General features: G+C 43.9%; 2 protein-coding genes across 4 annotated transcripts in view; one reads left to right on the top strand and one right to left on the bottom strand.

The window, feature by feature from the left end:
• Positions 1–277: 277 nt before the first annotated feature.
• On the top strand, positions 278–1,938 carry LOC135516008 (short transmembrane mitochondrial protein 1-like). Its single transcript, XM_064939957.1, has 3 exons — positions 278–494; positions 722–775; positions 1,360–1,938. Exons 1-3 carry the CDS (start codon positions 480–482, stop codon positions 1,432–1,434), a joined length of 144 nt encoding a protein of 47 aa, XP_064796029.1. The 5' UTR covers positions 278–479; the 3' UTR covers positions 1,435–1,938.
• Positions 1,939–3,829: 1,891 nt separating this feature from the next.
• The window catches only part of LOC135516004 (striatin-interacting protein 1 homolog), a 36,800-nt gene continuing 13,238 nt past the window's right edge, over positions 3,830–27,391 (bottom strand). For 2 of the 3 annotated variants that reach the window (XM_064939940.1, XM_064939939.1), the window contains exons 6-21: positions 18,388–18,456; positions 16,438–16,556; positions 14,886–15,013; positions 14,389–14,577; positions 12,840–13,066; positions 11,986–12,051; positions 11,783–11,846; positions 11,247–11,318; positions 10,760–10,834; positions 10,497–10,594; positions 10,191–10,317; positions 8,533–8,633; positions 8,201–8,267; positions 7,924–8,028; positions 7,537–7,741; positions 3,830–6,973 (exon numbers count right to left, since the gene is read on the bottom strand). In XM_064939940.1, coding sequence (XP_064796012.1) covers positions 6,720–6,973; positions 7,537–7,741; positions 7,924–8,028; positions 8,201–8,267; positions 8,533–8,633; positions 10,191–10,317; positions 10,497–10,594; positions 10,760–10,834; positions 11,247–11,318; positions 11,783–11,846; positions 11,986–12,051; positions 12,840–13,066; positions 14,389–14,577; positions 14,886–15,013; positions 16,438–16,556; positions 18,388–18,456 — 1,966 coding nt within the window. In that variant the 3' untranslated portion in view covers positions 3,830–6,719. The remainder of the gene's footprint in view (positions 6,974–7,536; positions 7,742–7,923; positions 8,029–8,200; positions 8,268–8,532; positions 8,634–10,190; positions 10,318–10,496; positions 10,595–10,759; positions 10,835–11,246; positions 11,319–11,782; positions 11,847–11,985; positions 12,052–12,839; positions 13,067–14,388; positions 14,578–14,885; positions 15,014–16,437; positions 16,557–18,387; positions 18,457–27,391) is intronic. The other variant, XM_064939942.1, reaches the window with a different exon arrangement.

Genomic DNA, 27,391 nt, shown 5'->3' with positions numbered 1-27,391 from the left:
AACGGAGACCATGGAGCATGTCTTGCTACAGCGTGGGCAGTATCAAAGGGAAAGCTGAGATATACTATGAGGGAGAAGGGGATACAGGAAATTCGTTTTAACAGTATATTGAGTAGAACGTCATTAGATGTAGTCTTTTTTAAGAGCAACGGAGCTGGCAGGAACGATTTAGTTTCTCCCGGTGGCTAATCGGGTGCAGTCTCCAGTACCTCCAGTAGGTGGAGGTAATGCACCATAACGTTGGATGCCATCCGCCGATAAACCCCACTGAATAAGAACTGTTTTGACCACACAGCATCCGCGTAGATGACAGAAACCTTGTAGACGGTTCGTGGCCAATAAATGTTTTTTTTTGAGGGCGACATGACATGCGCATTATACACTGTTGATGACATTGCTAGCTGGTTCGACTGAACTTTGAAACTGCCAACTAGATTGCTAAAATACATAAAATATTGTCTCCTTCGTTAGACACGACCATGCTACAGTTCCTGGTGAGTTGATATCGAAATGACAACGATATTGCAAACTTCCTGCGTCTCTTTGTGTGTATTGCTGGGCTATTGTAGCTAGCTATCATAACTATGCTGTGTGCTAGCCATCATAACTATGCTGTGTGCTAACTATCATAACTATGCATTGTTATTGCTGCTGACCTATCTAGTAAAAACAACAGCATGTATTCCGTATGGAATAACAATTTTTATTTCTAATCTTGCAGGCTGGGTTTACTTTGGGAAACGTTGTTGGGATGTACCTCGCTCAAAACTACGAGGTACTGCTAAGAGGGGCAACTAGCGCCACGGACTAAACTCCACTAACGTTACCAACCGAGTGGAGCAGAGACCAGGCTTTGTGGAGTCTTAACTACATCGACAAGGTCATTTACTTAAAAATAAAAAAATACATTATGAAACGCCTACCTTGTACCTATGTAGTTGCGTGCCTTTCTTTTGCGGAAATCCATACTTTTTCAATAAACGTTAATCAAATACAACCACCAACTGTTTCCTTGTTGACGTTCAATTGGCGACATTTGCGCTGTGTTGGCATCTTAGAGCAACAGCAATGAGCAAACAGAAGTGGTTGTAGTTTAACTTCGATTGAAAAAGTATGGATTTCAGCCAAAGAACGGCATGCAACAACAGAGGACAAACAGGTAAAAGGTAGGCGTTTAATCTATATATATATATTTTTTTTTTAAAGTATTGACCTTGGTCAGCGCATGATTCCACCAAGTCTGGTTTCGGCTCCACTCCATTGGCAGTGTCATCAGGAATTTCCTTCACCGTGGAGTTGAATGTCATTGAACTTTTTCTTTTTTGGCACTCTTCTCTGATTACTCCACCTCTGTTTAAGGTCCCCAACATATCCAAAAAGATAGAAGCCTTCAAGAAGGATGTGGCGGCAAAGAAGAAACCTCCAGCAGATTAAAGAAGAGATTGTTTCTTTCGATCCATGTTGATCAGAGGCAGATTGAAGAGATGGGGACTATTGGAACAACAAAATGCACACTGCAAAGGACATATATTTTTTTCATCTAATTTATTCTAAGGTTACATGGACAGATGAATAAATTGTAGAAAGTATTCTCTAATCAGGGTTTTTACAGTGCCTGGACTGGTCCAGTGTTATTTGTTTGTATTCTTAAAGTGCTTTGCTAAATTTTTAAGATAATATTGAGGGTTCTATTTATGAGTGGATATGCGAAGATGACTAACTGCTGTGGGATCTAATAAACTTCAGAAACCTTGGCCTTATCCTTGCAAGCAGCTGGGCAGGGCAGGCCTTTGGGTGGGGTGCTGGCAATTGCATTTATATCAAGTCTAAACAAGGCATTTTTACAATATACGCTTGTCATTTTTGCCAACTAAACAGTGCAGTTACTGCTTTTGAGTGATGTTATCTAGAATTAAACTGGGAGGCCTGTTCTATGGATTTGATTTCTGTGGGTGTTATGGAATTGAGAATGAGTCACTCATGTAAATTGCATTGTTTGGCGTCTATTCTAAGCTAAATGCTGTTCTCTAACATCGTAGGCCTAATTCAGATGTGCCTAATTCTGTTCAGCCTGCATTAATACATTTGCTGATGTTTGTTCTGTGTCAAATTGAAAGGTGTTACATCACATAAGATAGTGTTGTCAAGCAAGGGACCTAACTCAATACTTCATCACCATCCAGTAAAATGTATTTTGTAGGGCCTTTTATTTTCTCACCCCTTTTTTTCTTCCAAATGTCATAGTATCCAATTGGTAGTTTACTGTCCTGTGCCATCGCTGCAACTCCCGCACAGACTCGGGAGAGACCAAGATCGAGAGCCCTGCGTCCTCTGAAACAACCCAAACAAGCCGCACTGCTTCTTGACACAACGCCCGCTTAACCCAGAAGCCAGCCGCATCAATGTGTTTGAGGAAGCACCGTACAATCGGCATCCGTGTCAGCGTGCTTAGCGGCCTGCCACAGGAGTTGCTAGTACGCGATAGGACAGTAAACATCCCTGCCGGTCAAACCCTCCCCTAACCCAGACGACGCTGGGCCAATTGTGCTCCCGGTCACAAACGAGGTTCTCTAGTGGCACAGCTAACAGTGCCTTTAGACCTCTGCGCCACACTTGAGGCCCTATTTTGTAGGGCAGTTATTTTAACTTGCCATGTTTATACTTAACCTCCATTATCAAGAGAAGCATTCTTCACCTGCGTCACAGCTATGTTTTTCTTCAGAGCAGCAGGGTATGGTATGCCAGCAGAGGTCAACATAGTTCCATGTTTTTGTTCCCCTCTTCTCTGTAAATCACAACCAATCCACCAGATGTCACCAAAATTAGATTTTTAATTTGAACAGAATAGATCAACTAAAATCTACATTATAATTGGGACTCTATTCAATCTGTTAAACTGAAGTGTTACAGATTCTTCAGCGTAAAGGTAATTTCCTATTTAGCCAAAATAAGCAGCGTTTAGCATGAATGCAGTCTGTTAAATCGGGACCATTGGTGTCTGCTTAGGGCTCATACTGGCTGGAATGGTGTTAAAACGTTCCATTCCTTACTATGAGCTGCCCTCCCCTCAGCAGCCTCCACTGATCGGGAACATTGCCTTTACATTTATGTCGCGCTGTAAAGCAAGGATTTAGAGCCCGTACTAAACTATGTTTTGGTCTTGGCAAGGTTTATGGTAGAATCCCTTTTTGTTTTCTTGCTCTTCATTCCTCCCATTTTCTTTTTTGTTGACTCAGGCCATCCAATGCCTCGGAACTACAGTCAACTGCATTGTGTGAAATGGAGTAAACATTCTGCATGGCTGCTGGACTGAGAATGTCCACTTCTGTCTTGGTGTCTTTGGCACTGACTGATCTCTTCTTGGATGACCTACTCTCAGCCTTTTTGGCAGGCCTGCCACTTTCTAGATTCAGTTTTTTTTTCTTGATTGTGTAGGCTGTGGACCAACCATTTGATAATCACTATAGATAACATGGAAAAGTTCATGTGAAGCAGTATGTTTTAGTAATGTATGCTACTTGCTTTACACTGCACCCTTGACCAGTGGTCAATGTATGCAACAACTGCATCAAAGTTACTGCACTATTGTGTGGACATTCCTCTCCTGTATAATTTGTGAGATTGTTCGTTCTCTGAAAATGTGTCAACGAAGAAACCTGGAAACAGAGACATCACACAAATAGGTTACTTTTACTTTTAATTTTGCTTACCTTTAAGTTTTGGATAAAAATTAAAAAAAAAAAAAAAATCACATATTCTCACACTACCTGTACTCCACGGAAACCTTGTGTGGACTTCATAAACATTATCCATAATAAATGTATACAAATTAAATTAAAACCAGTGATCTCTTTATTTAGAAAATACAGAATGTGAAGGACAGTATTATTTTACAAGTTTCAACTCTGATATGTCTTTCAACAGAATAATGCCTCTGTGCAGGACAGTGATTGTACATACCCCTGAACAAAATCAATATTATTATTACAGTCAACTATAAGTATGACAAAAACACAAATAGAAATATCCAAACACTGCAAAACACATCTAGAAACACTTCGTCCAACTGTGCCAGAACTCAACAAACATGCATACATACATACATGTACTGTAGAGTATTTCCAGTGATTGTACAATTTCAGGTAGAAAAATAGATATGGCGTTGTTTTGAATGAGAGGTGCTCTGAGTAAGGCATTCATTCCTAATCAAAACTGCCACTCATTACTGTCACATGAGGTTAGGGTTTCTGAAAAAAAGTTGTAACTGCAACAAAAACGTGTAAAGAAATTATCAACATTGTGTTGGGTTACTCTTTGTGCCAATCCAAGTGTAGACTACTTTTCAATGCTTAGATTGTTATTACCATGTTATTGCAAGTCCACCAGTTGCATTCATACTTACATACTGTATAGGTAGTGAGGAGAAAGCCATAGTTGTACAACCTCCTGAACTTTAGAATTATTGTACATACTGAAAACCTGAGAACCTCAAGATAAGCAGTTATTTAAAAAAATATATTTTGCATTCAAGAAAACCCAGAACTAAAAGGTCAAATGACATTCTCTTCACCTGTGTGGGACAAACTTGACATGACTTTTGAGACATACCCCAGATTGTGCTGACTCAATAGACAAGAATGTAGGTGCATTTACCAAAACACCCTACATATACCAAAATGGTGAGTGAGAGTACATTTTGAATATGTGTTCTAAAAACAGAATTTTAACAAGTCACATTTTGAAATATTGTATCAAATTTCAGAATACACTTTTAAATAGGACACATTCAAACAGAAATATAAAACTGCAGCCAGGTAGACTTAGTTTCCTCGAAGAAGCACAATTCAGTTACACAATCATTGTTCAATACAAAGATAATACAACCAAGTACATCTCCACCGCCTACACAAATTCTCTAGAGAGAGACACTAAAGTCTACACAAGATAGTAGGAAAAAGTGACCATGATCATGTCTTATGTGCTTGTGTCATCAGAGAATGTTCCAGAACCTTGAGAGAAAGTTACAGGACACTCACCAGAGAATACGTACTGGCCTTAACAGCCCCGGGTAGTTCTACTTTACAGTGAAATAAATTGACGAGACAACAGATCTCATAAAAATCAACACCATTGTGCGACAACTACTGTGTATTCAGCGAGGGAGAGCATAGCCTCACAAGGACACTTGTAGCTCTTCAGTCGTTGTGCGTGTATTCAAGGTTGGCTGCTGTGCTGCTCTGTGGAAGTTGGGAGGTGGACTGAGGGCTAAACCAAGACAGCCATGACACATTTGGGAGGGCAGAGAGTGAAACACACAGAACTTCAGGGTCCCAGAGGGAGTCAGGGACACTGCCATCGATTTACCCAGAGACGGCCTCCCCACGTTGGGCCGATGAACCCTCCCAAGCCTCCAAATCCCTGGTCAAACCCTTCAGCTTAGCCTCAAAAGGTTTGCCTGTGTCCTTATCCTTTATTTTCTCGATCTGGCATAAGGCTTCACAGACCTTTATAAACATAAATGAACTACCACATACTACTAACAGCAGTGTTCCCCCACTGGCTGGCCGTGGGCCGAATTTGGACAGTGGGAGATTTTATTTGCCCCTTAGACATGAAAAACACCAGGAAATCAGGTCCAAGTGACTTTAATTTTGGAAATCTGTTTGCCAAGTATTCCCACGCATAGAGAAATGTGATCATATACAAATGTAAACACGTTTATTATCTTTGTAAAATACTATGTTTTTTTTATATGTCTACAAATGATTTGTAATTATGTTTCGGCCCCCTGACCATCCAGTGAAGAAGTTTAAAAAAATCATCCCACAGCTGAATCTAGTTGATGATCAATGACTTACAGGAATATTACACAAATTACTATTCATCTAGAAAGGGGAAATGTTAAATTCTCCCAAAAACGTGATTTTCCTGTGTTTTATATACATTTCCACATGGAGGTTGGAATAATACTGTGAAAATGATAATGCCCCCTTTAAATGTAACAGCTGTTTCTTCCTGTTTTGGTAGGATGGAGTTTGTCTGCCTGCCACAGGTGGGATAAATTAGTTCAAAACCTGTCTAACAGCTAACTCCAACTCCAGACAGTCCTGGCTAAATTCTTGCTTGAGAAATTCCTCTTTGCTATTTTAATTGAAAAAAATCACAGTAAGGTACTTAATCGTTAGCCTGTTAATACACAGTACTTTCTTTACAAATAGGCATTTTTTTTTCTAGAAATATCAACCACAATATCATCTGCAGCTATGAGATTTACATACGGAAACATAATGGCTGTGATCATGAATAAATACACATGTAAAACATTACAACATAAACTAAACATAGTGCCAGTACTTCAAATGTACATCTTCATGATAAAAAAAGAGGACATGTAATGGTTCTAAAATTCATTATTCCACAAAGCACAGAGGCGAACCAAATTGAGTGAGAAAAAAAATGTACTGGCGGTTATAGTTAGTGGACATAGTGGTTGGATTGGTTGTCGTGACTAACAGAATAATCACAGTATTCCACATAGTTGTACTGTAAGAGCCTGCTCCTGCCAAGTTGCCATGACATCATTATTACTGTCTATACCATTACTGTACAATTTCTGCATGGATACAGGTGACTACAAACTGATGTTCTATTTCTGCCACATATTTACATGAAGATCACAGTAGTCGTAGGCTTGTGTCCCTGGTATGTGTCCTCCCCGCTCATTGGGCCTGTTGTAGTAGACCCTCCCATTGGATAGGCTGTGAAAACACCTCTCTCTCCAGCCACATTTCATAGCTGTAGTGGAAGTCCTCCGGCAGCTCAACGCGCTGGCCCAGAACGCTTTGCAGGCAGTTGTCCACCGGGGCGAACTCGCCGTTCTGGTTCTTGTCGTAGCGACGGCTGTTGAACTTCTCGATGCTCTCCCTCAGGGCACACTCCTCCGCCTGGAAGTCCCATGGCCGCGCGTCGATATCTGGAGGACAAAAGAACAGCAGAGTTTAATTCGCAGGTCTATTAACTTGATGAACAGCACCACATAACCCTTTCCATTGTCTCTGTCGACGTTCTGTTTGGAATACACATGTTATACTGTTGTTGAAGAACAGCTAGACCTCAATAATCAATCAATACAGAGAAAAGAGTCAAGTCTAGGATTGCAATTTTCAGCAGAGGGACTTGAGGGACCAGGGGATCTCTCTCAGTCTATCTGGTCCATTGAGAATAGAACCTGAGACATGTGATGACGGACAGGTCGTCTCTTTTTCCTCTGAGGGCCTCTCACCGCTAACTGGCTCCTGGTTTGGTTACTATGGCAACAGATACCGGCCTAGATACCGGCTATCTTACAGTAGTTGGGTGATTGGACTTTCAGTTACGGAGATCCTAATCAAAGGCATATAGTATGTACCTACATTGTTACATTCACATTCATCATCACATTCTGATTCGTTGCATAGCTTTCAAATCTCCTACACACCAGTGAATTAAGAGTTGACTTTAGGTATGCGTTCAAAAGTTTATTTGCATCTATCTTACCGTTGCCATAGGCCCAGTCGTCGTTGAGCCTGTGTCGTACTTTCTGATAGATGGCTGACATGGTCTTCATGTTGCTCTTCCTCCACTGGCGGCCCAGGTACTTGGTCTGGATCTTGAGCAGCTTGAGGACATACAGCTGCATCATGGCCTGTTTGACCTTCAGCGCCCTCTTCAGGATGGGAGCAGACTTGAACACCACCAGCATCTGAGAGAGGAGGTGGTAGAGGAAGGGAAGGACACCGTGCATCTCAAAAGTGTCCCGACAAGTCTGACTTCAAAACGGTCCGCTAGCCTGTATACGCTAGGCACTCTTGTAGATCTGAAAGGATCTGATAGGTTCTACAAGTGGGCACTGAATAAGGGACATATTATTCAGGTCTCTCTCACCATGGTCCTGGAGTGTTTCCACTTAGTCAGCTTGTTGAGGATCCTCAGCAGGTTGATGCAGGAGAAGAGATTACGCCAGCAGAACTGATTACGGTCTCCAGCTTCCTACAATCACAGGAAAAAGAAAGGGTTAGGAGAATTGAAACGCCCACAAAGACCACATACTGTATAGAACGGCCTACTATTTAGGACAGCCAACAGATAAGCCCATACATAGCCAGGTCTTTAACATTCGAACAGTCTGATGTAAACACATGGGTTTGTGATCTGGACTTACCAAGCTCTCAGCTGTGAGCTCAGGCATCTCGTGGACCACACAGTGAGGGAAGTCCAGCACACATATACTACAATGAGAGCACACAGAGATCAAAGACACACACATACAAGATTATTTACATCTTTCTGTCAACAGTGGTGTTACACCTGTCATTGAGGTGAGAGATACATTTTACCATCCACACCTGAACCTCCTGTGTTTTGGCACCTCCACCTCTACATCTTTTATGAGCAGGAAACATATACCTGGCAGACAGAAGCCATGCCTTTATGTGGGTGCAGATGCACCTCTGGCATTGTGGCAGAAACTAAGTGGTAGTCAGCGAGTCCTACCTGTTTTTGGCACTGATGTAAGACAGGATGTTCTGGTTGAAGAACTTGAGGATGAGTGGGATGCAGTTAGCAAACACCAGGTGTTGAGAGACAATCTCAAACTGGGGGGGGGGGAAGAGACAGGAAGTACAAGGTCACTGTAAAGTCACTGACTGTCTTTAGTACACAGGAACCATGGAGGACCAGATAAAGCACTAAGTCACGATAGCCCTTTAATTCCGAATAAGGAAAAATGCATATTTTATGAGCAGCCTGCGGAGTTCGGGAAGACAGATTCCTCCTCTTTTATTCATTCTATGGAATCGTTTACTATCATCAAAAGAATGTAGAAGAAGACCACATTTTATTAGCACAAGTACTATTATTGCTGTATGATTATGAATTCAAAGCATTCCATCGTCCGATTTTTGGGGTGTAAAAGACACTCAAATGACAACCCCTCTCCATTCTCACGACGGGGGTTCCAATAAGAGGATTTAGCCAATCTGCGCTCCCTAAAGCTACTCAGCGCTGCGCCACGGCCGTCTAAGAGCCAGCAGGATAGGAGCCATAGGCAGACTCAAACCCTTTCACAGAGCTGGGTTCTGCAGTTGCATTAATACGTCTTTGTAACAAGCTTAATTTTGACAGCAGGTAGTGGGAAATAAGAGTGAAAGTAATACTTTTGGGCAGTAGATGGCGCTACTATAATTTTACATCCAGCTATGTTTCATCTATCATCCTTTTAAAAATGGGGAACTAAGCTCCTTGTTCATGTAGGACTTGACAGAATAGTCCTGACCTACTGCAAGGTATGGGATGCAGCCAGGTATAAGCACACTATTCTCAAAAGAGCAGATGCTTCATTTATCTGTGAAGAGGATTCACTACCTGCCAAACAGTAAATATTGAACCAATCCCTTTTTTAAGGAGCGTGATTTTGTGTGCTGAAGAGAGACACACTCGCTCCTCTCAGGGAGAAGCTGTAGTAGGAAGACAATAAATGAAGCTAATCGCCCCCAGAAATCGCAATTATAATCCTTTACAAGAGCAGATTTTGGAAGATGGATGGTGCTGCTATGTGCCCATTTCTTGTCTGATGGTATTTCTCCTCTCTCTATTCTGCTTCCCTCTATCCATCGCCTTCTCTTCGTTCGGGGAGACGTATGAACCTTTGACTGTGTGCCTCTCATTCCAGTGCAGGATCTGTCTATAGGCTGCCAGGAGCCAAAAGGGTGGGGGCAGGGAGAGGAGATAAAGAGAGAGAAATGTGGTGGTGAATGTGGAGGGCTGGGAGAAGAGAGAGAGTAGGGGCTGACCTAGTGTGTGAGGGTGTGAAAGGTGTGGGCGGGGGAAGAGACCAGTGATGTAGGGGTTAAAAAAAAAAAGTTGGGTAAACTGATCGCCGGGTTGTGTTGAAAAAAGTCATGCTCTCTTTACTTTTAATGCATTTTTCTGCAAAAATGGTTAAACTGCGTTTACTTGCCCTCCACTACACCACTGGAAGAGATATGAGAGCGAGAGAGCAGCAGCAGACCTGAAGGGGAGGGGGAGAGAGGAAGGGATGGAGAGCAAGAGATAGAGGTGGCCTGGTGTGTGAGGGTGGAAAGGTGGGAAACAGAGAGAGAGAGAGAGAGGTAGAGAGAAAGAAAGACAGAATGTGGTGGTAGGTGGCTTACTTGGTAGATGTGATTGAGTTTCAGGTGCTTGAGCAGCAGGAGCAGAAGTGCAGAGATGGCCTTGACAATGATCTCCTTGTGTCTGTTCACGTCAATACCCAGCTTCATGCTCTGGAGGACCGTGATTCTGCCATCACACACACACACACACCTTTTATGTGATTCATAGCAACAACTTCCCTTGACATGACAAAACTATAGTCATTGACTGTATTTCTGAACAAACTAAATTCATTTCCAACTTAAGCCTGAACAGCAAAGATGACTATGAGGGAACAAGGAGAGGCACAAGGCGATTACACATACGGCATCTCCTCTGGCAGCACATCAGCCAGTATATTGATGGAGTCTGTCTTGGCCTTGGAGGTGGGGGCTGCAGCCAGCAGCAGCTTCAGAAGGGCAATCTGATCAATACAACGTGGCTTTTTAGCTTTCAACCTCTCAGCTCGGAAACATGACAGGTCGAGACAGCAAATACTTAGTAAAAATCTACAGTGCAGGCATGATTTTCAAGATGATGCCATGTGAAGTGTCTTGTTTGAGCAGAATAGAATGGTAGATGTCCTCACCACATACTGAGACAGGTTAGGAAGCATTCCCAGATACAGGATCTCTGTGGGCGTCTCATCCACATCCTCTTCTCCCTGACCAACACCACACAATGCGAGTTACACATATACTCATCTTGTTTCCACTCACAAAGCCCTGTTCCAACACTTAGAAAATTAAAGGATCATATTTCTATTTGACCAGGTTAGTCTCATAGAGATTTAAAATCTATTTTTTTTCCGAGAGAGACCCGGCCAAAATGGAAACGAAAAGTTTCATTGCAAAGACGCACTTACAGTATAAACAATAAAGCACGACAGTTTAAAAATATAAATGTAGACATTGAGCAGACATGATGCTTTGGGGAGGTGTGGTGCAACTAGGAGTCAAAACATTGCCAGCCCCCCCAACTTCAATGTCCAGTTTTGTTTTAGCGTTAAACTCATTCACAGAGAGGAGTTCCTGTCACTTCATATAAAAACGTCAACAGTGAGAAGCGTCACTGACCAGGGTCATGGGGCACTGTTGAAGCTCCTCTTCCCTCTTGATCTGCATCTCGGCTATAGAGACATATTTGTGCTGGAGGGAAATGATGCGTTAGCCTATACTCCACCACAATACGATATAAAGCCCTAAGAGAATCAGCGCAAAGCACTTCATTACCACAATCCATTCCATTTCACACTTTTTCAATGAGACATCAACACGGCGATATACTGTAGTATTTCTGACTATCACTTGTCAGGCAGCACCCGATGTGGAAACAGAAGAGGCTTTTAACGGGCGTTAATTAGACTTCACAGATTGACACACAGAAGGGCGCTCCTCGGTGTAAAGGTGTTTCACAGTCAGTTCAAACACACAATTCATTTCTAAGTGGGATGTCAATGTCCAGGGATATTGACTAGCTGGTCAAATAAACTTCAATACTTCAATTGCCAGCGTAACACTCGATCCTGGTGGAGCGAGAGGGATGGAGGGACTGAGGAGGAGGAGGAGGAGGAGAGGATAGAGGAGGAATGATAAGACTGATCTCTCCTTACCTGTTTAAGGGTCTTCACACTCTCGTGTATGGGTCTAGGAAGACCGACTAGTGTCTCTGTGTCACTAGAAAACAAACATAACACCACTCAGCAAAGCAACAGAGAGAGAACATTCACTGGCACTGCAATAACTATGACCACACATGACAGTGGACTACACGGAGCGAGCTTTTCAGATGGTACACAGGGATATTGACACTCACTTTCCCAGAGTGAAGCCGATGAACTTGTTCCTGCTGGTCTCCAAGAAGTGCTCGATGTCTTTCTCTCTGTCGAGACACACAGACACACAGACAGACATCTCAAATCACCTGAAGCCTGCTGCCCCTCACTAACCCCCAGTCTGTGATCCACCTTCTCACTGATCACACTACTAGACCTGTGTTTCCTAACCTGGCTTCCCGGGCTTGTAGCGATACTATCCAAACAGACTGATCAAAGACATATGGCTGCTAAGCAGATGATGCTGCCTCTGTACGATATTGGGATCTGGAATTCCACCTCGTGCTAAATTATCTCAGCATTACGCTATGGTTCAAGGTTGCGCACACACACACACACACACACACGTTGGGGTGAAAAATGCATGAGTTTACAGATAATGAGTAGAGGATTATAAGAGCTAAGACTGGGTCGCTCGGGGGTGTCCTTTCCTTGCCTCCCCTGTCTTCCACTGCCCTCTCAGTCTTATCCACACAGCTGTGTAGACGGAGGCCATCTTGCGAGGGGGAGCTAGGGGACCAGGCTGTTACTGTTTGAATGACTGAGGTGGGTTACTTTGAGTTCTCCTGAACAGAGGGGGCACCATCAGCAGCATGAGGGCGTATAATAACAAAACTAGAACACAGTCTGAACTTTTTATTTTTAATGTTATCCCTTGAGTTTGAAGATCTGAGGTAAGCAATAAAGTGATAGATCCACCCTGCCTTCTGATGGTGTTTGGGGAGCCTCCGCTATATTACACTCATCCAATCCTTTCAGATTTGCAAACACAGAAGGGTTAAGAGTTATGGCAAGGGGCTAGAGGTTTGTTTGGAACTGGGCCTCCCAGTCTTACCTGACTTTGGGAGCCCAGGGCAGACCCTTGGGGAGGGATGCACTCTCAGTGGGGGGTCTGAGCGGGGGCGGTGGTGGCTGGATGATGACATCACTGTCCAGGGGGTCCACCTCGCCCTCGATGCCACTGTCGGCTTCCTCGCCGTCCTCCTCCTCGTCTCGCGCGTCGTCGTTCTTAAAGGGGTCTCGCTCGTTGTACGTGTCTAGGCTGTCCTGCTTTACCAGGGGCTGGAACCCAGAACAACCAGCAGGGGGCATAAAAGAGGCCGTCCCCTCACACACAGGGTTAGGCCCTGGCTTCCCACTTCAACCACAAGCAACACTCAGATTTACCAGCCGTAAGGCTGCACTCCAAGACGGTTACAGAAACTCCCAGTAAAAGGTTACAGAAACTCCCAGTAAAAAAACAGGAACTTTTGGGCCCGACTCCATATTCAAGTGTTAAACATTCCACTTATACAACCATATCAGTCATACAACACAAACCAAGTAATCTCATGCCACGTCTATGGTTTCAATGAATGACTGAGGCATCATCAATGCAACAAGCATCAAGCAGAGAGGGGGTTGCATTCAACAGCAGCAAAACGCCAGTGCAATGTAACCTACGGTGGTGTATTTGTAGCAATTAGTCGTTAGGCGTGTGGTGGTGAGGAGAGCAACAGAGGGGACGGAAGCAGTGTGACCAGCATGGAATTATATGACTCGTATCCCATGGAGAACAAGCCATTTGGCTCTGTGGTGGGAAAGAAGCTGCAGTGAACTGTTGTAAACAGTGATAATGTGGCGGCAAAACAACTCAGTGGAGATCGAAGCTAGAGGAAGGCTCCAGTCATGTGACCTCAATGACCACAGCCAGCCCTGCCTCCGTACCCACCCACCCCATACAGGGCAGAACGCCGCGAGGGAGGAGAAAAAGAAGGGGGAAGAGGAGGAGGAGGGAGAGGAGGAGGACAAGGAGGAGATGGAGGAAGAAGAGGAGAAAGAATACAAGGAAGAGGAGAGAGAGAAGAGGAGACGAAAGAGGTGGAGGAATAGAAGGTGCAAGAACCAGCCCGAGGCAGAGAAAATGCAGAGGGAAAGTGGGTAAAGACCTGCTTCTTGGGAAAGGGACTGTCTCCTTCCAAGCTATCAACAAAGGCACTCTGCAGGGACACACGGAAGAGGAGGGCAGTTGAGAGCCTGGTGAAGTCAGAGCTCTAGTCTAAAAACAGCACAGTGGGGATTAGAGGAAAAAGTTAAGAACAAACGTGTCATTCACTCCGCTGGCAGGGGAACACAGTACACAGCTGGTGTGCACATGGTTCCTATTCACATTTCCTGCTGCCACAGCCAGGCCGAGCAATCAATGCTTGTTAGCCTCACGCACCATGCCCTCTGTGACCGCAGGGTTCAGTTAGGCTCACTGTTAGAGAACATCGGGTGTGTATTCAGTCGAGTCTAACGCAGAGGTGTGCGCATGTGAAAAGCGCCAGGAACAGTGTGTGAACAGTATGAACAGCGTGATAGAAGGTGATAGAAGCGTGATAGATAGAAGGTAGAATACGTGCCCTGCGGCTGCGGCGTCCTCTCTTGGCCTGCTGTTGCTGCTCGATGAGCTCCATTGCCGAGGCTGGAGGAGAGGCTGCCCTCATGCTCCTGACCACCTTGATGCTGTCCTCAGGCAGGGGGGGCAGGCTCAGCCTCTCTCTGCCTCGAACCTTCATCTCCTGGAGCTCCTCAAAGCCCCCCATGGTGAACTGTAACACAGACACACAGTTGGAGACAGACACATACACACAGAGACAGGTGGACACAGAAAGCCATAGAGATGTCCATGAGCACACATGTACGGAGCTCTATGCAGACATTGGCAAACCTCGTTTTCCAAGCCTGTCAAATCCACTGTTGAACTAGTCGAGCCTGACACTACCGTAACATTCTAACGTCCTTCTAACGAGAGTTTTGAATGCACGATAACATAACGGGTGGATGAAATGTCTCCGTTGCGAAGCGGCCCAGCCTACTAAAGGGACAGGCGATGGTGTCGGTGCTGTAGCTTACTGACCAGGATGGTCTTCCAGAGCAGCAGCAGGACCTTCTTCATGGGAAAGTGTGGAGCGTTCATACTGCAGAACTTGGTCACCATGGTGAAGAGCAGCAGGGCGAATGGCTCTCCGTTGTACAGAGGAGAACCTGAGGTTAGAGGAGAGGGTCAACAGCCAGCACACACCTACAGTACACACATGGCGCACACACAAAAACATTTCCTGTATAATTTACAGTAGCTTACTGGCAGCAATTGGCCATAAGTTACTGTACTTTCTTTTACATTACAGCTACTGTAATCCATTTTATGGTACCAAAAATGTTACTGTAATCTAATTTACAGGACCAAGTCAGTTACTGTAATCTAAATTACATTACCAATTACAGAAATATACTGTAATTGTAATTACCCAGTGGTCTTTGCAAATTTTAATTTACATTTTGGTCATTCAGCAGGCACTCTTGACATTAGCAACTTGCATTCAACCAAGGTTGAGTAGAAAAAAAAACCCACATCAAAGTCATAGGATGTAAAAAGTATCTGTAACCTTTACTGAAAGTATTGTTGTAGTTAAAGGATTCTGGTCTTCAAAATAATTGTAATTAAAACAAGATATCTTATGATATATATTTGACTATTACTGGATAGTGTCAATACATTACTGAGATATTCAGGGCAACTTGATGCCAGCTTCCTGTATTTAAATGACTCTAATGTCAAAGAAATTAAACACAGTACAATACTGGTGACTAATAAACTGTAAGAAAGTAATTGTTGCAGCATTTTACTGTAATTACAAGGGATTGGAGCAAGAAGGTTGGCTGCTAGGCATTTGTATATTACAGCATATTAATGAATACTAGGTGCTTTATACCACTTGCACTTCTAGAGGCCTAATCAAAGGCTTCCAAATGGTCCGTGATTACAGGGCAAAACAAATCAAATGGACATGGTTAAATATTCAACCATTAAAGATGCCACTCTGATCTCGTGTAGCAGACACCAGCTCTTGAGCTGTGTAGTCATGTGGGTCACCGTCAGCCAGGCTAACGCTGATCTGTTCCCTAAATACATTTCATTGTTAGGGAACCACTACCACATATCAGTTCAATTCGTACAGCATTCTCACTAAAGGGCGCAACAAATATAGCCTCTGAAAAAGACACAACAATACCATGCACCCACTAGTGGTCAAAAGGTTTTTGGTGCTCCAAAAATACGGTATGGTACTGTTTTCTGAATTACAGTCAATTACTGGCAGCAATTGTCCAGTAAATTACTGGAGATTTACAGGACAAGGTTTGAAGAATTCCTTATACACAGTATATTACTGTATTCTGGGGGAGTACAGCATTCTCACTCACCTGTGCAACAAATATAGCCTCTTAGAAGGCACACATTAACATACAGTATGTTAATGAGCTAGAGACTCTTTCCCCACTTACAACATTAACCCACAATGCACCATAATTAATTCTGTAAAACACATTAAAGGTATTTCACTGTGTATTTCACCGTGTTTTACTGTTGAAATGAAAGAAAAGTCTTACACAGACAAATACACACGCACACACACACAAACCCAGTTCAGTCTTGAAGGCCTCTCTGGCAGTGCTCCACTCTGGCCTGTCATCCTCTGTCTGCAGACGGATGGTCTCCACCATCAGGTACATGATGCTTAGCAAGACCCTAGTGGAACACGAGAGGTCAGAGGTCAGAATGCATGCGTGCATCAAGACAAATAGTCTGTAAGCTACCAAGGTAGAACAGCTCTCCACTCCAAAAACATAACTATGTGTGCTTGTGCATACAGTATGTCTGCCTATGTGTAGTTTGTATGCATGAATCTGTAAATGTGTGTGTGCGCATACTTAATATTGTTGCACACCTTTCCATATGCACTTGCCTAGCTAATGCATCAGCCTAAATAACCCTACAGTAATTATACAAGATTAGCGAGGCAGTGTCCTGTGCATTAACGCCTTGATCTAGATGGAAAACAAGCCATAATGGCCTCCATTTTCTACAAGCTATTAGGACGTGTTATTTGGCTTCCCACCTTATTGTCCCTAGAATTTCTAAGCAAACAGCTGGAGGCAGGGCTTTCTCCAAATGAGCTCAATTTTTATGTAATGGTCTGCCTAGCCATGTGAGAGACGCAGACTCAGTCTCAACCTTTAAGTTATTACTGAAGACTCATCTCTTCAGTAGGTCCTATGATTGAGTGTAGTCTGGCCCAGGGATGTGAAGGTCAACAGCAAGGTACTGGAGAGACGAACCGCCCTTGATGTGCCTGGCTAACTTCCCTCTCTCCACTGGGATTCTCTGCCTCTGACCCAAGAGGAGATCTTCGTGGGCTATACTCAGCCTAGTCTCAGGGTAGTAAGTTGGTGGTCTGTTGATATCCCTCTAGTGTTGTGGGGGCTGTGCTTTGTCAAAGTGGATGGGGCTATATCCTGCCTGGTTGGCCCTGTCCAGGGCTATCGTCGGACAGGGGCCAGTGTCCCCCGACCCACCTGTCTCAGTCTCCAGTATCTAGGGCTAGGGTCAGTCTGTAATATCTGGTATAATTCTCCTGTGGAGAACTTAAATGTCCTGTGTACATTTAAGTATGCTCCCTCTAAATCGCTCTCTCTCCCTCCTCTCCCAGAGGACCTGAGCCCTAGGATCTTGCCTCGGGACAACCTGGCCTCTTGACTCCTGGCCGTCCCCAGTCCACCTGCTCGTGCCGCTGCTCCAGTTTCAAATGTTCTGCCTGTGGCTAGGGAACCCTGACCTATTCACCGGAAGTGCTACCTTGTCCCGGACCTGCTGTTTTTGACTCTCTCTACCGCACCTGCTGTCTCGCCCTCTGAATTCTCTGCTATGAAAAGCCAACTGACACTCTTGAGGTACTGACCTGTTGAATCCTCTACAACCACTGATTATTATTATACCCTGCTGGTCATCTATGAATGTTTGAACATCTTAAAAGAACAATCTGGCCTTAAATGGCCATGTACTCTTATAATCTCCACCTGGAACAGCCAGAAGAGGACTGGCCACCCCTCAGATTCTGGTTCCTCTCTAGGTTTCTTCCTAGGTTCCTGCCTTTCTAGGGAGTTTTTCCTAGTCACCGTGCTTGCTTGCATTGCTTGCTGTTTGGGATTTTAGGCTGGGTTTCTGTATAGCACTTTGTGACATCTGCTGATGTAAAAAGGCCTTTATAAATACATTTGATTGATTGATATATATTAGGACAGATCTGCTCTCATAGCAGATCATTACTGTGGTAGGCACACATAGAGCTGCCTAGACAGAGTGGTAGAGATGGGATGGGAGGAACAGGTAATTATCAGTCTATGGAAGTCAGTGAGGGATTGACACTGGTACACTGGTACTTTAGAGTCTGGGCTGAACTGGTACTTGGGACTCTGGACTGGTGACGTGTCAAGTGGTTTCTGAAGGAGTAGGGTTGAAGACCTTGGCTTGGCTGATTGGGGGACTGCTGTAATAATTTGTGCGGTAGAAGGATGCTCACCTGAGTTCTGTGCTGTCCGCCAGAGAGATAGCAGGTTTCCTCACTGTGCTGCTGCAGGCTTGGTTGTTACTGCAAAGGAGGACACAGAAGCAGTTTAGCATACATACAGTACAAATCATACCACACCACAGCTAAACACAACAGACTAGAGATATCGCTAATGTCTAGGACCTGGTCAGGTCATGGGGTCAGGAAGTCAGCAGCTCATGACATACTGCTCACCCCAAACCAGGCCCTTAAGACACGAGACTACCAGAAACGCTAAATGCCTTATATGCTCACTTTGAGGCAACACTGAACCATATGTGAGAACACCAGCTGTTCCAGAAAACTGTGTGATCCTCCTCTCCGTAGCTGATGCGAGTTAGACCTTTATACAGGTTAAGATTCACAAGGCCACAGTGCCACACGGATTACCAGGACACTTACTCTGAGCATGCACTGACCAGCTGGCAAGTGTCGTCACTGACATCTTAAACTTCTTCCTGACCCCATCTGTAATACCTACATGCTTTAAGCAGACCACCATAGTTCTTGTGCCCAAGAACACCAAGGTAACCTGTCTAAATTAATATCGCCTCGTAGCGCTCTGTTGCCGTGAAATGCTTTGAAAGGCTGGTCATGGATCACATCAACACCATCATCCCAGACACCCTGGCCCCACTCCAATTCGCAATACCCCCCCCAACAGATCCACAGATGACGCAATCTCTATTGCACTCCACACTGCCCTTTCCCACTTGGACAAAAGGAACACCTACGTGAGAATGTGGTTTATTGACTACATCTCAGTGTTCAACACCATAGTGCTCTCCAAGCTCATAATTTTTTACATTTCTGTAATTTAGCAGACGCTCTTATCCAAAGCAACCAACAGTAGTGAGTACATACGTTTTCGTATTTTCCGTACTGGTCCCCCATGGGATTTGAACCCACAACACTGGTGTTACCAAGCGCCATGCTTTACCAACTAAGCCACATGAGACCGATCATCACTAAGCTAAGGACAATGGAACTGAACACCTCCCTCTGCAACTGGATCCTGGACTTCCTGATGGGACGCTTCCAGGTGGTAAGGGTAGGCAACAACACATTGACCCTCAAAACAGGGGCCCCTCAGGGGTGCAAACCCTCCTGTACTCCCTGTTCACCCATGACTGTGTGGCCACTCAAAATGCTAAGTTTGCCAACGACATGACAGTGGTAGGCCTGATCACCGACGACGACGAGACAGCCTATAGGGAGGAGGTCAGAGAGCTGGCAGTGTGATGCCAGGACAACAACCTCTCCCTCAACATCAGCAAGACAAAGGAGCTGATCAGGGACTGCAGGAAAAGGAGGACCGAGCACGCCCCCATTCACATCAACAGGGCTGCAGTGGAGCAGATTAAGAACTTCAGGTTCCTCAGTGTCCACATCACTAAGGATCTATCATGGGCCAAACACACCAACACAGTCGTGAAGAGGGCACAACAACACCTCTTCCCTCTCAGGAGGCTTAAAAGATTTGGCATGGGCCCTCAGATCCTGAAAACGTTATACAGCTTCACCACTGAGAGCATCTTGACTGGCTGCATCACCACTTGGTATGGCAACTGCTTGGCATCCGACCGCAAGACGCTACAGAGGGTAGTTTGTACAGCCCAGTATATCACTGGGGTCAAGCTCCCTGCCATCCAGGACCTCTATACCTGGCGGTGTCAGAGGAAGGCCCTAAACATTGGCAAAGACTCCAGCCACCCAAGTCATATACTGTTCTCTCTGATACCACATGGCAAGGGGTACCGATGCACCAAGTCTGGAACCAACAGGCCCTTGAATTGCTTCTGCCCCCAAGCCATAACATGGCTAAATAGTTAGTTAAATAGTTAAGCAAATAGCTACCTGGACTATCTGCATTGACTGACTCACCAGATACACTGCTTCTACTGTCTGTCACTTTATTCCTTGTTATATTTACATATCTACCTCAATTACCTCGTACCCCTGCACATCGACTTGGTACCCCTTGTACAGACGTGGCCAAAAGTTGAGAATGACACAAATATACATTCTCACAAAGTCTGCTGCCTCAGTTTGTATGATGGCAATTTGCATATACTCCAGAATGTTATAAAGAGTGATCAGATTAATTGAAATTAATTGCAAAGTCCCTCTTTGCCATGCAAATGAACTGAATCCCTCAAAAAACATTTCCGCTGCATTTCAGCCCTGCCACAAAAAGACCAGCTGACATCATGTCGGTGATTCTCTCGTTAACACAGGTGTGAGTGTTGACGAGTGTTGACTGGATATCACTGTCATGTTGATCAAGTTTGAATAACAGACTGGAAGCTTCAAAAGGAGGGTGGTGCTTGGAATCATTGTTCTTCCTCTGTCAATCATGGTTACCTGCAAGGACACACGTGCCGTCATCATTGCTTTGCACAAAAAGGGCTTCACAGGCAAGGATATTGCTGCCAGTAAGATTGCACCTAAATCAACTATTTATTTGACCATCAAGAACTTCAAGGAGAGCGGTTCAATTGTCGTGAAGAAGGCTTCAGGGCACCCAAGAGAGTCCAGCAAGCACCAGGACCGTCTCCTAAAGTTGATTCAGCTGCGGGATCGGGGCACCACCAGTACAGAGCTTGCTCAGGAATGGCAGCAGGCAGGTGTCAGTGCATCTGCACGCACAGTGGGGTGAAGTCTTTTGGAGGATGGCCTGGTGTCAAGAAGGGCAGCAAAGAAGCCTCTTCTCTCCAGGAAAGACATCAGGGACAGACTGATATTCTGCAAAAAGGTACAGGGATTGGACTGCTGGGGACTGGGGTAAAGTCATTTTCTCTGATGAGTCACCTTTCCGATTGTTTGGCGCATCCGGGAAAAAGCTTGTCCGGAGAAGACAAGGTGAGCGCTACCATCAGTCCTGTGTCATGCCAACAGTAAAGCATCCTGAGACCATTCATGTGTGGGGTTGCTTCTCAGCCAAGGGAGTGGGCTCACTCACCATTTTGTCTAAGAACACAGCCATGAATAAAGAATGGTACCAACACATCCTCCGAGAGCAACTTCTCCCAACCATCCAGGAACAGTTTGGTGATGAACAATGCCTTTTCCAGCATGATGGAGCACCTTGCCATAAGGCAAAAGTGATAACTAAGTGGCACGGGGAACAAATATCAATATTTTGGGTCCATGGCCAGGAAACTCCCCAGACCTTAATCCCATTGAGAATTTGTGGTCAATCCTCAAGAGGCGGGTGGACAAAACAAAACCCCACAAATTCTGACAAACTCCAGGCATTGATTATGCAAGAATGGGCTGCCATCAGTCGGGATGTGGTGCAGAAGTTAATTGACAGCATGACAGGGCAGATTGCAGAGGTCTTGAAAAAGAAGGGTCAACACTGCAAATAGACTCTTTGCATCAACTTCAAGTAATTGTCAATAAAAGCCTTTGACACTTATGAAATGTTTGTAATTATACTTCAGATTTCATAGTAACATCTGACAAAAGTATCTAAAAAGACACTGAAGCAGCAAACTTTGAAAATTCTCAAAACCTTTGGCCACAACTGTATAGCCAAGATATGGTTACTCATTATTATTACTTTTTTATTATTTAAAAAGGGCCCGTAAAGTAAGCATTCAACTGTTAGTCCATACCTGTTGTTTACGATGCATGTGACTGATTCTATTTAAGTTGAAGTGAAAACACAGCATTAATCACAACTGAGAATGGACACCAGTGCAGGCAGGATAAATAGCAGAGAAATACAGACAGAGAAAATTCCCTGTGTGTTTGCTCAGCAGCTTAACAGGTGTTACGGAGTAATAGGAGGCGGCTGCTTGCCTGCTAAGACTGATTCTACGAGGTTGATAAGAGACCAAGACTAAAGGCGGCAGGAGCAGACAGAGGATCACAAAGACTAAAAAGGAAGGAAACAAAGCCTTGAAGGCTTCGCCGCCTCGCCAGTGAGCTATTTGAAGTGAGAATCAGAGGCCGGTGATCTGTCGCTTTCTCTCTGCTCTCACCCTGTTCTCTCTGCTCTTATCCCCCTCACTAAGAGCCAGCAGGTGCCTCATATCCTACGCTGAGGCGAAGAGGGATGGAAGTGGGAGGTAGAAAGGAAAAGAGAGAGAATGGCGTATTCATGAATTAACATTTCTGGTGAATGTGTGTGTGTGTGTGTGTGTGTGTGTGTGTGTGTGTCTCTCTCTCTCTCTCTGCCGGTCTGTGAATGTGCATGTACAGTTGAAGTCGGAAGTTTACATACACCTTAGCCGAATACATTTAATCTCAGCTTTTCACAATTCCTGACATTTAATCCTAGTAAAAATTCCCTGTCTTAGGTCAGTTATGATCACCACATTATTTTAAGAATGTGTAATGTCAGAATAATAGTAGAGAGAATGATTTATTTCAGCTTTTATTATCCCAGTGGGTCAGAGGTTTACAATTTGTATTTGGTAGCATTGCCTTTAAATTGTTTAACTTGGGACAAACGTTTCAGGTAGCCTTCCACAAGCTTCCCACAATAAGTTGGGTGAATTTTGGCACATTCCTCCTGACAGAGCTGGTGTAACTGAGTCAGGTTTGTAGGCCTTCTTGCTCACACATGCCTTTTCAGTTCTGCCCACAAATTATCCATAGGATTGAGGTCAGGGCTTTGATGGCCACTCCAATACCTTCACTTTGTTGCCATTTTGCCACAACTTTGGAAGTATGCTTGGGGTCATTGTCCATTTGGAAGACCCATTTGCGACCAAGCTTTAACTTCCTGACTGTGGTCTTGAATAGATCCACATACTTTTCTGTCCTCATGATGCCACCTATGTTGTGAAGTACACCAGTCCCTCCTGCAGCAAAGCACACCCACAACATGATGCTGCCACCCCTTGTTTCACGGTTGGGATGGTGTTCTTTGGCTTGCAAGCCTCCCCTATTTCCTCCAAACATAACGATGGTCATTATGGCCAAACAGTTCAATTTTTGTTTCATCAGACCATTTCTCCAAAAGTACGATCTTTGTCCCCATGTGCAGTTGCAAACAGTAGACAGTCTTTTTTATGGCGGTTTTGGAGCAGTCGCTTCTACCTTGCTGAGTGCCTTTCAGTTTATGTCGATATAGGACTTGTTTTACTGTGGATAGATACTTTTGTAATGGTTTCCTCCAGCATCTTCACAAGGTCCTTTGCTGTTGTTCTGGGACTGACTTTTCGCACCAAAGCACGTTTATCTCTAGGAGGCAGAACGCATCTCCTTCCTAAGCGTTATGACGGCTGCATGGTCCCATGGTGTTTATACTTGCGTACTATTGTTTGTACAGATGAACGTGGTACCTTCAGGCGTTTGGAGGAACCAGACTTGTGGAGGTCTACAATTTATTTTCTGAGGTCTTGGCTGATTTCTTTTGATTTTCCCATGATGTCAAGCAAAGAGGCACAGAGTTTGAAGGTAGGCCTTGAAATACATCCCCAGGTACACCTCCAATTGACTCAAATGATGTCAATTAGCCTATCAGAAGCTTCTAAAGCCCTGACATCCTTTTCTGGAATTTTCCAAGCTGTTTAAAGGCATCAGTAGCAATAAAATGATATAACATTTATAGAAGAGACAGAAATGCTTATGGGGGAGGAGTTGCTGTATATATTCAGAGCCATATCCCTGTAATGCTTAGAGGAGATCTTATGTCAAGTGATATTGAAGTGTTGTGGTTGCAGGTTCACTTGTCACATCTAAAGCCTTTTCTTTTGGGGTGTTGCTATAGGCCACCAAGTGCTAACAGTCAGTATCTAAATAATGTGTGAAACGCTTGATAGTGTATGTGATGTAAACAGAGGTCTACTTTCTTGGGGACCTGAATATTGACTGTTTTTCATCAAGCTGTCCGCTCAAGAGGAAGCTTCTTACTGTAACCAGTGCCTGTAATCTGGTTCAGGTTAGTAATCAACCTACCAGGGTGTTAAACACTACAGGAACAAAATCATCCACATGTATCGATCACATTTTTACTAATGCTGTAGAACTTTGTTCTAAAGCTGTATCCGTACCCATTGGATGCAGTGATCACAATATAGTGGCCATATCCAGGAAAGCCAAAGTTCCAACAGCTGGACCTAAAATAGTATATAAGGAGATCATACAAAAGATTTTGCTGTGACTCGTGTGTAACAGTATAGCTTCCGTCCCCTCGCCCGAACCAGGGACCCTCTGCACTCAACAACTGACACCCACGAAAGCATTGTTACCAATCGCGCCACAAAAGCCACGGCCATTGCAGAGCAAGGGGAACAACTACTTCAGGTCTTAGAGCGAGTGACGTCACCGATTTAAACGCTATTAGCGCGCATCACCGCTAACTAGCTAGCCATTTCACATCGGTTACATGTGGATGATGTCAAACATTTTTGTTGGTCTGACGTGATTAATGAGGAGCCTCCAGACGCTGCACTTAATTTATGAAATTGCTTTTTCCCATTATTGATAAACATGCACCTGTTAAGAAACTGACTGTTAAAACTGTTAAGGATCCATGGATTGATGAGGAATTGAAAGACTATGGTTGAAAGAGATGGGGGGGGGGGAGTGGCTAATAAGTCTGGCTGTACATCTGACTGGTTTACTTACTGCAAATTGAGAATATATGTGACTAAACTCAACAAAAAGAAGAATAAACTTTATTATGAAGCCAAGATCAATGATATAACGAATGATGGAAAAAAACTTGAATACTTTAAATGAAATTATGGGCAGAAACACCTTCAACTCCATATTTCATTGAATCAGATGGCTTATTAATCACAAAACCATTTGATGTTGCCAATTATTTTAATAATTATTTCATTGGCAAAGTGGGCAGACTTAGGCAGGAAATGCCCATGACAAACATTGAGCAATTATAATCATGTATAAAAAAACAAAATGAAAGAAAAGCAGTGCAAGTTTGAATTTTGTACAGTTAGTGTGGGAGAGGTGGAAAATGTGTTAACGATCAATAATGACAAACCTCCTGGCATTGACAACTTAGATGGAAAGCTACTGAGGATGGTAGCTGACTCTATAGTAACTCCTATCTGTCATATCTTTAACCTGAAACTAGAGGAAGGTCTTTGTCCTCAGGCCTGGAAGGAAGCCAAATTAATTCTGCTACCCAAGAATAGTAAAGCGGCCTTTACTGGTTCTAACAGCAGACCTGCCAGTTCTTAGCAAACTGTTGGAAAAAAAATGTTTTTGACCAAATACAATGCTATTTCTCTGTAAACAAATGAACAACAGACTTTCAGCATGCTTATAGAGAAGGGCACTCAACATGTACTGCACTGACACAAATGACTGATGATTGGTTGAAAGAAATTGATAAGATTATGGGGGCTGTACTGTTAGATTTCAGTGCAGCCTTTGATATTATTGACCATAACCTGCTGTTGAAAAAAACATAGGTGCTGTGGCTTTTCAACCTCAGCTCTGAATCCACGATATGGCAATCTAATAGAACTCAAAGGGTTTTCTTTAATGGAAGCGTCTAATGTCAAATATGTAAAGTGTGGTGTACCGCAGAGAAGCTCTCTAGGCCCTCTATTCTTTTCTATTTTTACCAATGACCTACCACTGGCATTAAACAAAGCATGTGTGTCCATGTATGCTGATGATTCAACCATATATGCATCAGCAACCACAGCTAATGAAGTCACTGAAACCCTTAACCAGCAGTTGCAGTCTGTTTTGGAGTGGGTGGCAAGTAACAAATTGGTCCTGAACATCTAAAACTAAGAGCATTGTATTTGGTACAACTCATTCAATAAGTGCAAGACCTCAGCTGAATCTGGTAATGAATGGTGTGGCTGTTGAACAAGTTGAGACTAAATTACTTGGAGTTACCTTAGATCGTAAACTGTCATGGTCAAAACATAGATTCAATGGTTGCAAAGATGGGGAGAGGTATAGCCGTAATAAAAAGAGATGCTCTGCTTTTTTGACATCACACACCAAAAAGCTAGTTCTGCAGGCCTTTTTAAAATATGTTGTTCTGTCCTTGAGCTGTTCTCGTCTAAGGATGTTCTGTATTATGTCATTCTGTATTATGTTTCATGTTTTGTGTTGGACCCCAGGAAGAGTAGCTGCTGCTTTTGCAACAGCTAATGGGGATCCTAATAAAACACCAAAATCAGCACCATCTCTACCAGCAACTACCTACGGCATTTCAACTAGGCAGATTAGTCAATGGCTGCGGGTGGTAGAGACCTAAAGTACTGAGGCAGCAGTAGATCTGCCATTAGGGAGAAGGACCTCAGGCAGGAAGGACACAGAGGAGATGACTCCGGGGGAGAGAGAAACAGTGGGTATGCTTATATGATGCCCTTTTTGTCTAAGAGCTGTTTGAAAAGCCCACCTGAAATTGTACGGAGTGTACAAAACATTATGAACACCTGGTCTTTCCATGACATAGACTGACCAGATGAATCCAGGTGAGCGCTATGATCCCTTATTGAAGTCACTTGTTATATCCACTTCAAATCAGTGTAGATGAATGGGAGGAGACAGGTTAAGTAATGATTTTTAAGCCTTGAGACATGGATTGTGTATGTGTACCATTCAGAGGGTGAACGGGCAAGATAAAATATTTAAACGCCTTTGAATGGGGTATGGTAGTAGGTGACAGGTGCACCGGTTTATGTCAAGAACTGCAACGCTGCTTGGTTTTTCCAAGCCTGTGTATCAAGAATGGTCCACCACCCAAAGGACTTCCAGCCAACTTGACAACTTTGGGAAGCTCTCTCTTTCCTCATATCTTTCTCTTACTGTATCTCTTTCTCCAACTCCAGCTAACAACTAATGAGAGTGAATGCTACTGTGTACCATCCTTGTAGCATTAAAGGCCCAGTGCAGTCAAACACGTGATTTTTCTGTGTTTTATATACATTTCCAACCTATGAGGTTGGAATAATACTATGAAATAAAAAACAAATTTAAATAAATTCTGATGCCCTTTTAGTGTAAGAGTTGTTTAAAAAGGCTGCCT

This window comes from Oncorhynchus masou, chromosome 27 (assembly GCF_036934945.1).
Source record: "Oncorhynchus masou masou isolate Uvic2021 chromosome 27, UVic_Omas_1.1, whole genome shotgun sequence".
Classification (NCBI taxonomy): domain Eukaryota; kingdom Metazoa; phylum Chordata; class Actinopteri; order Salmoniformes; family Salmonidae; genus Oncorhynchus; species Oncorhynchus masou.
The sequence above is the reverse complement of the archived record's forward strand: the minus strand, read 5'-3'. Positions and strand labels throughout refer to the sequence as shown.

Excerpts from the sequence above, each read along its gene's own strand:
- LOC135516008 (XM_064939957.1), top strand. Across the intron at positions 776-1,359 it reads ACCTCGCTCAAAACTACGAG|GTCCCCAACATATCCAAAAA; the intron begins GTACTGCTAAGA and ends CCTCTGTTTAAG.